Source organism: Corvus brachyrhynchos, unplaced genomic scaffold (genome assembly GCF_000691975.1).
Source record: "Corvus brachyrhynchos isolate BGI_N302 unplaced genomic scaffold, ASM69197v1 scaffold239, whole genome shotgun sequence".
In the NCBI taxonomy this organism is placed as follows: Eukaryota; Metazoa; Chordata; class Aves; order Passeriformes; family Corvidae; genus Corvus; species Corvus brachyrhynchos.
In genome coordinates this window covers 3915694-3930879 of record NW_008246057.1, presented here as the reverse complement: position 1 = coordinate 3930879, position 15186 = coordinate 3915694, and the positions used below count along the sequence as shown (strand labels likewise).

The 15186-nt window shown below is 37.7% G+C and overlaps 1 protein-coding gene across 1 annotated transcript in view; it reads left to right on the top strand.

Moving 5' to 3' along the window:
* The first annotated feature begins 6 nt into the window (after window positions 1–6).
* Window positions 7–15186, top strand: part of LRRK2 (leucine rich repeat kinase 2) — a 64416-nt gene continuing 49236 nt past the window's right edge. Inside the window, 6 exon segments of the mRNA XM_017745925.1 lie at window positions 7–83; window positions 4310–4416; window positions 7492–7580; window positions 7976–8110; window positions 9752–9886; window positions 13802–13933. Coding sequence (XP_017601414.1) covers window positions 4310–4416; window positions 7492–7580; window positions 7976–8110; window positions 9752–9886; window positions 13802–13933 — 598 coding nt within the window. The 5' untranslated portion in view covers window positions 7–83.

Here is a 15186-nt window from a genome sequence, read left to right as displayed (position 1 = left end):
CCCGGTTCTCCAGCGGCAAAAATGTCCACGTGCCCCTGCTGCTGGTGGTGGATCTGTACCCGGGAGCGGCGGGCGTGCAGCAGGTCAGGGGTCGGGCAGGGCGGGGGCCGGGGCCGCTTCCCCCGCTCCGGCTGCGCTCCGCGGGATGAGCGAGCGCGCGGCCCTTTCCGGGATAAAGTTCTTGTTCGGCTTGTTGATTCCTCCTTAACTTGCTGTCTGTCTCCTGGGCCGCTTCATGAAGTGCTCTGATCTGTAGAAGGGCGCTGTCACCGCTGGCGTTTAAAGGGACCAAGCGTTCCAACTTACTGCAGACGCCACTGGCTGTGTCTGTTTTTACCGGGAGAAGGAGGCGAAATAGAAAATAGAAATAAGGCAATGTGAATACTGTGTAATGTAGAGTTCTAAATTACCGGTAATGTTATCTTATATAATTTTGATGTGTCCATATTGAATTTTGCTATGGTCAGACAAACTTCCGAAAAGCATGATTTTCTTGAGAGTTGTGCTAGCACAGTTTTTTAAAGGCAGGGGGGAATATTTTAGCTAAGAGTAGGTTCTGCAATTTAAGGTTCTGCCTGCCTGCTCCTGTAATTTAGCATTGGCCCATTTGGACTAGGTGTGGCGCTTGCACAATTTGATTTTGTAGTTATGGTACAGCTGCCAGACTTGTCATACGAAACAGCTCCTTCCTGGCAGGCATATATTAAATTTCTGACTATGATGTGTATAGAGGATGTTCATAAGCTCCAGATTTCTGTGAAAATCACTTGATTTTTTTTTTTAATTATTAAGCCCATTTATATAGTTACAATATTTTTTGCATGTTTTGGGGTTTTTTTCAATTCAACTAGAAGGCAAAACATGTATTATATTGCAAATGCCTCTTAAATAATAATGTATTTTAAAAGTTTTCGTTTTGGGGGTTTTTCTGTGTACTAGACCTTAGCTAGAGGTCAAAAGCCCAAAATTCAGATTAAGTATGAAACTGTACTTCTGTAGTGATTAATCTGAAATAACAATGATCTCAGGTTTTCTTTGAAGACTAAATATTTGTGCAGTATCTTAAGGTTTTACTTATTTTACTATTCAATTGTCAGGTTGTTAAGAAATACAGGAAGATTAATCAACAGTTATTTTCAAGAGAAAGCATATTACATAAATAAGAGTTTATAAAACCTTTGCTCAGAAGTTTAAACTTGCAAGTAAAACATCAATCACAACAAGAAATAGGTATGAAATGATAGCACAAGACTCTGAATTGCATACAGAAGATAGTGATTAATTTTCATTGTAACTCTATTAAAATACCTTACTCTAATTCCAAATTTTAAAATTAGTTTTAATTTTCTGCCTGCCTGCATTTGCAGTCATACAGTGTTTCACTTTAGAAGTCCTGGACCTCCTTTGCATTACTATATTGTGTTGCAGTGGGAAATTCACAGCCAGTGCAAAGCTCAAATCCCATTCCCTATAAAATGTCTTGGGCAGCTCTTCTTTCACATTCAGTTCAGATGTTAACAAACATTCACACTATGTAAGTACAGCTCTGTCTTTTTGCTTCATTCACTGTTATTTGTTTGTAGTCTTTGTGAATAAACAATTCTCACTTTACAGAAGTAGTGAAGTAATGAGATCCTGATTTCAGTGCAGTCTCTTTGCAGTATTAATGATTTTTTATTGAATAAGTAATTAGTCAATTTCCTTTTACTTTTGGTATTGTAAAAAAATTGACATAAGAGAATAAACACAGAGACATACCTGAAGTGAGAACTTTCTTTACCTCCCCTCCTTAACTGGTTACAAAACATCACATTATGTTGTTGTTCCACTGACTTGTACAGGGTAAATTTGCCTACTAGATCAATATTGCAAGTCAGACTGCAGGCATAAACCCTGCAAGCTCCTTCAGAAGTAGGAAGGTACTGGTGTGGAAAGCCAGTAGTTCCTGAAAGTAAAATATGTGTCTTTAAGTAAATAGGGTAGTTTTCTGCATTTACTCTGGCAATGACTGGAGGAGCTTAGAAACTCTAGAGCAAAATATGAGTGCACTTGAGTAAAGAGCAGTCAGCAGAGCTTTATTGTCTCACGTAGATGGTGTGACCTAATGTAATATAAATTAATTACATGCTAGAAACGAAAAGGGTCTGATTTAAAAATGAGTTTCAGTGCTGCTACCAACTGTTTCTGTATGTAGCGGCCTGTTTGAGTGTTTATAAGGACATCTTTGTTTGCTTTATTTCCCTTCCCTGTAGCCTTTAGGATTTCTGTTATTTAAAAGACCCTTGGTTTCTTACATAATTATTAAACAGCTGATAAGCTCTCTGTTACCCCAGGTTGTGATTTTAATATTGTAAAATAGGCCACATATCAGCAGATCAGATGTTTCCATTGGTCTTCTCTGGATCCACAGTTCTGATAAATGTTTGTCAATACTTGGGAGTCCTAACAATCCAAATAAGAATGTTTATTGGGAATATAAAATTCATCAGAAACAGTTAATACAGAAAGGAATTTTCTAAAGTCATTAAGCAAGTTTTCATCAGATTCTAAATTTTATAAAAGCAGTTAAGGTGTTCTTATAAAGTGTGACTTCTAAAATAAAATCTTTTCTAAGGAATAAACAGCTTATCAATTAATAGTCACCTCTACAATGTTTTTGAAATTACCCTGATAAACCCTATTTTGCTTGGAATATGGAAAATTAGGGAATGACATATCCTCATCTTGGAGAGGACTGATGGCTGCTAAGACTATTCATTGTACCTACACTTAGTTAGGACTCAGTTACACAGACCAGCCGGAATGTCCATAGTAAATGATTTGTAGTCTCATGCAGGGCAAGGCAGCTTGCTATCCAAGGAAGACAAGTGCATGGAAACTGGCTCATGGCCAAGCTCAATCTGCAGACATTAAGGTTGTAATTGGCTTAAAACATTTGGCTCAGCAAATCTAAACTGAAACAGAAACAAAAGTACTGCAGATATGGGCTATGCTCACACTGCAACCAAGTATGTGAAAAACAAAAGTAGAATTCCAGTCCCCAGGGAGCTACATCGCTTTTTGCACGTTTTACAGTGCTGTCAGGAGAGCTGTCTAGATTCAAGCTTATGCTGTTCTGTGGGTGACTCTACACTACCAGACTTGTAATTCCATGTCTCTAGTCATACTGATTGCAGGTTTAGGGATCATGCACTTTATATGAACTTTGCTGTTAAACTCTTTGGAGGTAGCCATTTACATTCCTGGTTTTGGCTGTCCCATCTTGACCTCTTTGCTTTACATAACTCTTCTGTAAAAAAGTGATCCAGTTATGCATAGAGTCTTTGTGACATATTGTCTTCTGTCTTGACTCTATTCTTAAAGCACACAGGCCTGCTTCCACCTTTTTATTTACTTATACGCTCAAGGAAACTCATATGCCTTTTCATAATTCCTTTTTGTAGAATCTGCATCATCTTGACTTGACATTTCACAGTTCACTATTTTCTTTCAATACAGAGGGATTTTCTTTCATTGGTTATTTCTTTGTATAGATTTTGCTTACTGCTTCCTCACTGCAGCCTATTCAATCATATCAGCCTGTAAACATTTGTAAGAGACCAGATTTCTTCAACACAGAAGATCAAAGAGGAATATTTTTAGGTTTTGGCATTATTTACAGATGTTTGAAAGTCAAAGAATTTGCATAGGATAGAACAGGTAGTTATTAAGAACAAATACATTTGGTTTAGTTGTCTTTCACTCCTTATGATCTCAAAACTTGCACTGCCTTTGTTACATATTGAAAGCACACGGTACTGAGGGTTGATGGCAAAAATATGAAATGTGTGGTAATTGTTTACGTATCTCATCCCCATTTAAAACATTGAACACCTTTAAAAACCTATACTTTATCCTTAAAATTTTCAATTAAATGGCAAGTTCTTATGAAAACACACATTTTTCAATAAGGCTGAACTACCTGTAATAGTGCAGGGGGTTTCCCTGGCCAGTGATGACATATTATGGATCACAGCATATGTTTCTGTCTGTCCGCATCTCGTTTAACTGTGTGCCCTTTATCCTCAAGCAATGCTGAAGCAGATTTAGAGTGATGTGTTCCTGCAAGCACTGCATTCAGAATCAATAGCATGTGTTTTGCTTCCATCTTTTAACTTTTCATTTCCATTTGTCGTGTGTTAATTAATTCTCCCATACTGATTTAGCTAGGTAACAGAACAGCTGTCTTGCAAAAGCCAAGGATCAGAGGACAATGTTGAAGTTCCAAGCAGAATATCTATTCTAAAATAGCTGCATTTTTGTTTTACAGATGGGCTGGTCACTTCTTTGTAAATTAATAGAAATTTGCCCAAGTACTCTACAAAACATAGCTCCTAAGGATGTTGGGAAGGACTGGGAAGTACTGGGTGTTCACCAGTAAGTATTTTGTATGCAAAGAGTCTGCCAGAAAGCTTGGTAATTTTGGTAGCCTATATATGCAATAGAATATATAAAGTTATTACATCCGTTTTTTTGTGGATTTTTTCAGCCTTCAGAATCTGACACTCACATGAACAAGGATCTTATCTGTGTATATAAATACCTGGTGCAGAAAGTAAAGGAGATTGAGCCAGGCCTTTCTTAGGGGCACTCAGTGACAGGATGAGAAGCAAGGGGCCCAAACTGAAATATAGGAAATTCCACTACACATTAAAAAAAAGAAGACAAGTAACCTTTTTGACAGATGCAGTATTACCTGGATGTTTATGTGTTTTCTTTCAAATGTGAGGAATTATATCCACAAGCCTAAAGTAGTGTAAATCAAGAAGAAGAGATTTTGTCACACCTCTTATTATTATCTTAAAAGTAAGTATTTACAATTGCCTTCAGAAGGGATGGTTTGTTCTATCTTTTTAGTAAGTGGAGCAAATTGTGGCTTGGGCTTGCTCAGCTCTTCTCCATCAGCTGTCAAAGGAAGCCGAAAGAAGTGTTTTCTGGATGTCTGTGGTTAGATGGGATGAACACCCATATAGGTTGGCTGAATAGTTGCCCAGTAACAAATGCTAGTTGTAGATGTAGGGTCGATGCTTATAGGGGTTGGTTTGGTGTTCTCTCTCTTGGACAGATTGCTGCCTTCAGGGCTGATAATGACAGCAACAAGCACAGCCTTGTAACCTAGTGAATCTGCCTCCATAGTCCTCACCACACCCTTCCTTGGAAAGGTTGCTGTTGAAAGATAGCATGAAGATGCATTTTGATTTTGTGGGGGTTTGTTTATTTGTTTTATAGTGGCTAGAATACATGGTCAGTAGGGGAATGAACTCCTTTGAAAGATATGTTGGTGGTTTTTGTTGGAAAGCAAAAGTAATTTGGGTTGCTTTTCATGAGCAAGAAAAAACTGAGCTGCACATGATAGTTACCATTTCTCTGGCAGCTTAAAAGCTTGTTAATTGACTGAAAGTTGTTCTGAGAGCTGGAGATACTGCTGTTCATTCTCAGGTCCCAGAAGAATTACTTTCTGGGGCTGATCTTTCCCACAGCCTCCTCAGCGCCCACGCAGTGTGTGCAATTAACAAAGCATCCCTTTCAAACTCAAACTTCACTAAGGATCTGATGATAGCGTTGCTGTACATGATTCCTTCTCAGTACCAATATTTTAGCCAACTGTGTATCCCTGTCTGACATGTTGATAGTTTTCCTTGCTGTGGAGAGATTTATTCTTAGTGGGGGAGTGGGCTCAGGCGTTTCTGTCAGTGCCAAAGGCAGAGCAAGCCAGCTAAATTATATCTCATGTTCCTTGTGCATGAAGTGGACGAGAATAGCAGTGAATCAACACCATAATGAATACTTGCTGTTTACAGGAAGGCAGGAAACAGTTACAATAGAGAAGAAAAGTTCATTTTTTTTTGCAAGAGATTTTCCCTTTTGTGTGTGTAACTATTTTAGGAGAATAGGAATCTGAATATAGAAAAAGCATTTATTTCATTTGTCTCTCAGCTATGACCCAACTTGACTATGCTGCAGTCATGTTTACAAGTGGTAGGTTGCCTTTGATTCAGGTGTTCTTGACAGTGTGGTAAATAATTAAATAGTCGCTATCAGTGTGAAGAGAGAGAGAATTTCCTTCAGTGTATTTGCATTCTTTCTACAAGCTTAAAGAGACTTCACGAGATGTTTTGTAATCTCTTATGTTAAGCTCTCCTACAGCAGAAGAGGTTTAGAAAGTTTTACATCCTTCTTCATGTTATATTTGAAATGGGAGGGTATATGGGAGGGAATTTTCTAAAGGTAAAGGATGTTATTACTCCTATCAGATTTTGCCTCTCATGTCTACTTTGGTCATCATAGCTACAACACCAGTGCTATAACAGAGGAGAGAGAAACTAGAAGCATCATAGTATGAATGGAAAACAGTGATACATTCATTCCAGCTTACAAATTTAGACTTTAGCAAGGCAAAAAACATCATTGCCAGAGCTGGGGTATGAAATTTGGATGACTTCAAGTGCTGCTTATGTTTTTCAAGACAGGTCAAGAATATCAACTAATTTATCACAAACTACTGCACAATCCAGTTTTATTGGATATTATATATGCAAGGATTCACATTTGAGGATTATTAAAATGGCAGAGTCCAGCTCTCTAAAATAATAAAAAGTTTAAAAAAAAAGTTTCTTTATTTGGTTTTTTTTGTGTGTAAGTCTATGCATTTTAATTTAGTTTTTAATTACAGTTCCACCCCCCCCTTGAGATATGCTTCATTCAGTGTGAAATCAATGCTTTAATTTTTTTTTTTAAAGAGGTGTTACAGATTTTTAGTCACTGCTTTACAGATAGTAGTTTGAGTAAAATATGTTAAAAGTATCTACCGATTTTTAGGTGCCTAATTTGATACATGACCTGGATTTTGCAGTACTTGGCATTGTTTGGCTCTCTCTGTTTAACAAGTCAGAACAGACATACAGAAAGCAAGGAGTGTGCAAGGAACTGTTTCTTTTTAGTGATTTGTCCAGCATCATGTAAATGCTGTATGACTGAAACTTAGGGTAGAGTTCATCAAGATGCTGTTCAAGTTTTTCAGCTGGGAAACTGCTACTTCTCTTCCACCAAACACTTGATTGTTCAGTGTAACTGAGCTCTTGCAGCAAGCAGAGCAGTGCTGTGCTGTCCACATTCCACAGCCCGGTGCTCTGGAGAGGAACCACCTCCTGAATGACTCTGCAGAATTAATTCACATAACTAACTAAAAACGAAAGTAAATTGGATAAATTATACATCAGTATTTTAATGAAGTATGATTGTAGTTAAAATTCCAATATTACTTCATTGGTGACTTGAAAAAACATAAACTGAAATAAAAGGTTTTTAAAAAATTAATTGAGAGCTTTTTAAGGTTTTGCTAATTTCTGTAACTACTTTTGTTTTCAAAGTAAATGTTTGATAAGACGTTGTGTCAATATTTCTTTAGCTATAACTCTTTTTTCCCTTTTTTTTTTTGTTTTTAATTTTTAGGCAGATTCTTAAAATGCTTACAGTCCACAAAGGAAATATAAATCTTTCAGTAATAGGACTAAAAGCATTAAATCTACTCCTCACGTCAGGTATTGTGTGCTTTACTTTCCTATTTCGTCTAAACCTTTAAAACACAGAACTCATATAAAATGTGTGGCTGTACATGGCAGACTGGATTTTTCTCTCTGTTTTACTCTGTGAAGTCACTTGTCATTTGTATTTGTATACAAAATAATAAGAGTACTATTTTGCACCTTTTTTCCCAGGTAGGTATGAGCTGTCTTTTAGCAGTAAAGTTTTAGAACATCAGTTCTATTGTGAAATGCTACCTTAAGAGAGAATTTTGCCATGGGTTATACAAAGCTGGATTTGAACTGTCAGAGTAAATTTTAAGGGCAGTATTAAAGAATTTTGGATTTTACAGTGTTTCAATGAAAATGTTGAGAAATAATCAGTGCAACATGTAATCTCTTCTGCTGTTCAGACATAATTGCTTTCCTGCTCTTGGAAGAAGAGGTGGATGTGTTTTCCTTGGTATTTAATGCCATGCACACCTTCCCTAAAAATGAAGAGATCCAGCAGCATGGATGTAAAGCATTACACAAACTTTTTGAGAAAGGTATTTAATCTTGTAGTTTATTGCATTAGAAAAAGGTATAGGTTGGGAGGGATGGCAGATATTTATTTAAATGCAATAAATGAATTTTTGCATTCCAGATTGATTTGTGTATTGTCTGTTCTTTAAATGAGCTGGCACAAAACAGACTTTCCAAGCAATATCACAAATTTTCTAAATTAGAACAATGAATATGACATCTTTTAAAAAATCAAAATGTCCCTTAATTTCTAACTCCAGAGTTAACTGGAAAGATGGGATTTAACATTGGTCAGTAACTGGAAGAAAGAATAGTGGCATTTGATTTTAATTCTCAAAAACAGGATTGTGTATTTAAAGACCGGTACATTTTAGGAATGTGAACAGTTCTAAAATCAAGCAAAATGTTTGTACTTCAGAAAAATATTTGATTCTGCTCTTTACTCTGACAATACTAAAAAGTGATCATATATCCATACAATATTCCCATTTATTCTGAAAAATGAAGTCACCATATATTGAATTTTTGCAGACATCTCAGGAACTGTGCATGTCATGGCCAGAAGTCTCCATGTTGTAGCCCTCTGGCTTTGAATTGAGTTTCTTGATTCAAAATAAATATTGAGAAATGCTATCACTCTGCTGTACTCCTTTGCTTCTAAGATAGTCTCCAGTTCTTCAGATTGGTTCTTTTCAGCACCATTTTATACTGGCTTTTTTAAGTCTTTCTCCCACATGTGTACTTGGAATTATCTTCTCTGTTCCTTCCCCTCTTCCTGTCCCTAAATACTTTCGCCCTGCTGTATTTTCTCTTCAGTCTCCACAAAAGTCTGAACTTCTTACATTTTCTGTGCATGTTGTTTATAAGTGCCAGATTTTCACAGATCTGGCTGCCGGTACAGACCTGCATACCTTCTTCTTGATGGCAGCACCGATGTGACAAGTTCCTAGATTGCTCCTGCCTCCTTTTTTCTGCTTCTGAGTCACCTTGTCAGTTATTGTTATGTGGACATTTGCCTAGCCTTATCTTGAGCCAGATTCAGAAAATGATTCTGCTTGTGAAATTTAAAAGGTGCTCTTTCTCATCCTGGGTCAGTTCCCATATCTGGTTCATTGCACAGCCACACAGTTATGTCAGTATGAATAACAGGGGCCAGGAATGGAAAAACCTTAAGCCATTAAGGTAAGATATTACGAAAGCATGGCTTTATGGAAAAAAGTCCATTATTAAAAAAAAAAAAAAAAGGAAGAAAAATTAAATAACATCACTGAGTATGCAAAATGGCATTCCATTTTTTTTTTTTTCTTCACTGTATGCTTAACTTTTCCCTAGCTTATATACTGTCTTGGTTTGGGTTATCTAAATTTTATTCTGTGAAAAAGGCTAAAAGACTTTTAAAATACTGATTCACAAGGTAGCATTTGAAAGTCAAAACTCAATTACATAAAGTGCAAGCTAGAAAAATGTGTTTATAAAGTAGCTCAGTTTTTAGTTAAAAAAGCCATACTCATGAAAGATGATGTGTACGGAGAATACTTTACTTTCTGTGAAACGTAGAAAATAAATATAATGAAACTTGATAAAAACAGTTGTCTTTTCTCATGATATACCAGGATAAGAATTATTTCCTCAAAACATACTGTATCTCTTGCCTTTCAATTTAGTTCCAGAAGAGCAGCTGACTGAATTTGTTGAAAGCAAAGATCATATGATCATACTGAAAGTATTTAAAGAGTTTCCAGAGAAAGAAGAGGTGATTCTTCCTGCACTTTATTCATTACATTCCTTAGCTGGTCCAAGTAAGTGTATTATTAGAAGTTATTTTCAATTCCTTTTCTCCCACAGTGTGCATCAGCTCACACTTTCTGTGATTGTGAAAAGTAATCTTTATGTGATTGCAAAAAATCATTGAGAACTGGTTGGGAGTTGCCAGACAAATCACCTTCCTGTTTTCTTTGGGAAATGTGGAGATACTCACAGCACTTTTACCGGCTAGGCTAGTAGTTCAATGCCTTAGAAAGCCTCGGGCAGCCTAGAGAGGTAGCACGGGCAATCCAGCATTTCTGTAGCTCCAAAAGCGGCAAATGGTAACTGCAAAGCTGATACCACCAGCAGAAGCAAAGAGGGAGAAACGTAGCTTTCAGCTTGCCTAATTCCCACAATTAGAAGCTTTGAAATGGAAACAGAAGCACACAGATGTTCGCAGAAGGAGTGCAAAGCCAAAGAGCGTGGGCCCCCTCTTGGGCCCTTCTTTTATTCGGAGAAGGGGAAAGGGGAGGACTGGGGGCGGACCTGGGGTGACCGGCCAATCAGACACTGCTGAAGAGTCTGAGTTACATTTGGTTTTGCCCGCGCTTGGAACAGAGGAGTTCAGAGCACATGGCAGGGGCAAGTCCTGGCTTGTCTTGGGGAGTGGGAAGGGAAGCTCGGAATGGGCAGCAACAGGGAAATACTTTTAATTTTTAATGGGATTTTTTTTTTAATTTAACCCTTAATGCAGAAATCTCTCCTGAATAACAGAAAAATACTTTCTTCCTCTTGGAGTAAGCAGTAACAAAGATGCTTTATCATAGTTTTGTAGACTGAAGTTCAAGACCCTGCCCTGTCATCTTTTAATACTTGAAAAGTAAGATACATTTATTGACTAAATAAATCTTCAATGAGTTTGGGTAGCAGGTTAAGAATATTCTTGGCAAAGTCTATTCCACAAAGGGAAAATTGCCCATATAAACTCAGTGGCCAGGCCTGGGTAAAAGATATCAGACACCCACAGTAGTCATTTAGTGGTGTCTGCAATGGCAAGCATTGGTAGAACTGTGCATGTGGTAGTCTTACAGTGTCCTCAGGTGTTGTGCAGTAAGACTGGAAGAAAATGTTTTTGTTATCTCTTGTCTTCTGATAACAGCAGTCCCTGTTCTACACAAAACCAGATCCTGAGAAATGTGTTTGATGTTTTGTATCAATTTGTTGACAGCAATTTGATCTTGTTGACACAGAGGTAGCTTTTTATCAGCTTCCTGCTGATAAAATTTTGGGAAGCATAGAGCAGGGTTCTGCTATTCATGTCTTTCATGAGGTGCATAATGTTGTACCTCCTGCAAAAGTGTTTACTTACAAAGTCTTGCTCATACATCCTGTCTGGCTCTGTAGGAACCATGCTGGCCCCATGTATGCCCAATAAACAAGAACTAGACTTGTGTGTCCCACATTTCATCAGACTCCAAGCTATCTAGTTCCTGTTTCTCAAACTTCTTGCTGTTCTAGTTTATGTTTAAGAAGTTTAGTATTCCTTGAGTCAGAAATAATTTTACCCTAGCCCAGAAGTTACTGCTGTTTTCTAGGGAAGAGGATACTGGATTTTAAGTGCTTTTCAAAACAGTAAATACTTACATGAAGTGGGAAATCCTTTATAACCAAGGAATTGCAACAAGAGAAAGGCATGAAAAAGACCTGCTCTAAAGTAGGTATTTAATACTCTAATTTCTAATATGAAAAATTGAAAACAGACAGAAAAACATGAATGTGCAAAGCCAGTATTCATACTCTTGGATTGTGACATCCCTCAAGAACTCAACAAAATATATTCCTTTAAGGCCAGCATAAAGAAGATAATTCAGTGTGAGTACACACTGTAACTTATCCAGTAGTAAAATGTCTCCCTATACCCTGAAGTTCAAGTCTCTATTCCAAATGAGTACCTCACTATGCCTTCTTTCATTAATACATATTTAGACTTTGTTGTGGCTCACATAAGAAACTGTAGGATGTTTATTCCAGTGCTGTACAAGCACTCTTAAATCTCAGTAGTATTTGTGGCACGAGAAAAATGCTTTGCTGCTGACTGTCCTCCAAAGTGGAGTGATGGATCACAGAGTGTTAACCCATCTAAATGGCAGGCATAGGGAGCCAGCCGGTCTTGTCCTCTGTTTAGTAGGGAGAAACAGTCACCTCAAGAAGAAACTTACCTAACCCTAAACCAGGTTCCTGTTACAGTTGGGATGAATCACCATACAGAGTGCTCAGATCTCTTCATCAATTGTTGAGAGAACTTAGGTGACAAAGTTTTGGTGGTTAAGATTAAATTTGATCTGTTCCACCTCTTTTTCTCTAACTTGTTCTGGGAAACGGTGATCCCTGCAGATGTGCCATTGCTTGGATTTTGCAGGATTTCAACATGCAGTTCATTGTGCTTTCTTTGTAATGATCACTTTTGGAATCTTCTGGCTGTTTCACTATACTCATAAGTATCACCTTTGAAATCGTAACTTACTGTGAAGTGATACAATACTGTCTTGTGGAATGTGTGTTTTCAGTTGAGAATGACATGATAAATGGCTGTCATGTTAAAGCGTTGTGAAAGGTACCTTCCTTCACTATCAAACAGAGTGCTTTAGAAATGCTTCCCACTCAGAGCTTGCTTTTTCATCTGGTAGGTTATCATTATTTAATATTTAGAGATGTATTATTTTGAAGATTTGCTGCTCTTTAAAAAAGGCTAATTATCTTTAATAATACAGTTGTGAATATTTATCTTACGTTGTATCCAGGGAAGCCAAGCTGTTGAAAGAACAATTAAGAAAATTTATAGACCTCAGCAGAGTAATGCTAACTCCCTTGGAGTCAGTGACAGGACTCCCTTTCATTCATTTGGGCCAGGATTTTGGCCAAGATTTCTTGGGTTCATATTCTGTCTCATACCCTGGATAGAAATACTACAAGGATGCTTTCACACACTGTGTTTTAGCTACCATGATGCTGTTTTGCCTGAAATTACTGTGGATGGGATCACTCTGTCCTCAGTAGGAAAGGATGCATTCTGTCTTCAGATGGGCTCATGTGATTGTCCTGTTGGTTTCTGTATCTGGCCTGAGTAATAAACAGTAAACAGGGTGAGAGTGACCAGGCACTGGCACAGTTTCCTTGGAGGGGCTGTGAAGTTTCTATCCTTGGAAATACTCAGAAGCCATCTGGACAACCTGCTCTAGGCAGCCCTGCTTGAACACGTGGGTTGGACACAGTGACCTTTTAGCCCTGCCTTCCAACATAAACCTTCTGTGATTCTGTGAAATACAGGGTTTGCAATGGCTTTCAAAAGATTGCAGGAACGTTAGATGAAAATTTCAGTACCCTCAGTACACAACAGGTGTACTGTAGATCTAATTCATATGAAAATAATAACTTCCTAACTTGCCCCCTAAAAAAAGAAGGAAAACTCAGAAATACATGATTGAATCAAATAAATTACTACAGAATAGATTTCATAAGAAAAAATTTCTAAATTGTTTCTTAATTGTATGCCCCAGGAATATTACTGAAATACTGTGAAATGTGTTCTTGATCACAGTCATGTTAGAAGCACCATTTATAAGATTGATTTAGTATTTATAAAACAATTTGTTCACATTTAAGAAAAAAGTTACCTAAGATTGGTTTGGGAGGAGGTTTCTGTTACATGGCCTGAAACAGAATGAAAGAGAACCATAAATGTTAATCTGAACTTTGAACTTAATGAATTATTTCCAAATGTTCATAGTCATTAATGTCCTTTATGGCCATACCAAGAAATAAAGCCACCTTTGAAGTGCAACGCAAAAACTCAAATATAGTCACAGTTTTCTAAAATCTGTTTAACTAAAGTCTGAACTAGAATCCAGTCAACTTCTTTTTTCCCCTTTCTCTTAAGAAGCCATTTTTGTTTCTGTTTCTTTCTTTAGCCAGCAATGTTGAAGTGCTTATGTCTGGAAATGTTCGCTGCTACAATGTTATAGTGGAAATGATGAAAAGTTTCCCCAATAGTGAAACAGTTCAGGAAGTGAGTTGCTGTTTGTTGCACAAGCTTACATTGGGTAAGTTCACAAAGTTGTTTATACTCAGTTTATTCTGACTGTGTAAGAGTTGGAGTTAACCGGGAGCATTACAAACAGCAACTGCTATTCCAGTTAATCCTCAGGGTGGTGTATCCTTGTGTCAGATCCTTGTGTCTAATGGTGCAAACATATTGAGGTAACTGGCCACAGTCAATATGCTGTCCTTATGTGGTAAATATAAGTAACAATGAGAAGCTGCCATAAAAGACTCAAGTTAGTGGGAAGTAATGAGACAAAAAAGAGTGAGAAGCACCATATGAGAATGGGAAATCAGTAGGTCCAATTCTGTATAAAGTTACTATAAAAAGAAGAAAATTACTTAGAAATTTCATTTTGTGAAGTACCAATGGTGAATGTGTGGGGAAACAACTGGTGCTACAGAATTAGTTGAAAAGCATTCTCTAAAACTCTAGTTTTCCTCCTTACAATGCATTTATCTTCAGATACCTGTGCTGCATTCCTGACAGTGATGGTGCCTGTCTTGGGGCCCCCTGTGCTGCAGCAGTGAATGAATCACTGAGTTCTGGACTTGCCTTGACTCGAGAAAAAGTGCTTTGGTTGTGTGGGCTAAGATGGGCTGATTTCACATCAAAAGAAATAATGTCAGTGGCAAAAAGTTGTGCCTCTAGCAGCTCTGTTCTCACACTTGTAACTATAATAAACCCATTTGAGCAGTTGCCAAAAACCACATAATAGGAAGTTCAAATAAAAATAAATATGTTTTTCCCCCTGCTGCATACAAACCCACTGTGAGCAGCTGCCTGAGCAGCCCTCATTCCATGGCTGGTTCTTTTTAATCAAGAGTTAGACTTCCCAGTTTTTGCAGGTGGTGGCCTGAAGCTACTGCAGATGCTGGTACCAGTGCATGACTCCCCATAATCAAGTTGTTCCCATCCCTTTCGCCATCTGTTTCCACTTCTTTGTGCAGATATTGTAGAAAATACAGATCAGACCTGACTGCAACCCAGAGCAACTTCCCATTCCCCTTCAGAAAGACAGATACAATTTTCAAGAAAGTATGGTGACTGCTAAGGTCGTAATTGCAGGGTTTTTTGGCAAGAGGTGATGCTAACCTTGAATGGTTTGCTGTGCAAGGCTAACTGAAGATAGGCAGGGAAACCAAGCACTTGTGGGGACACAGCAACTTCAGTGACAGGCCTGATCTTGCCCTGAGTGCAACCAGCCTGGTTTCAATCAGATGTTTGCCATGTGTTTATGCTGATCAACAACGA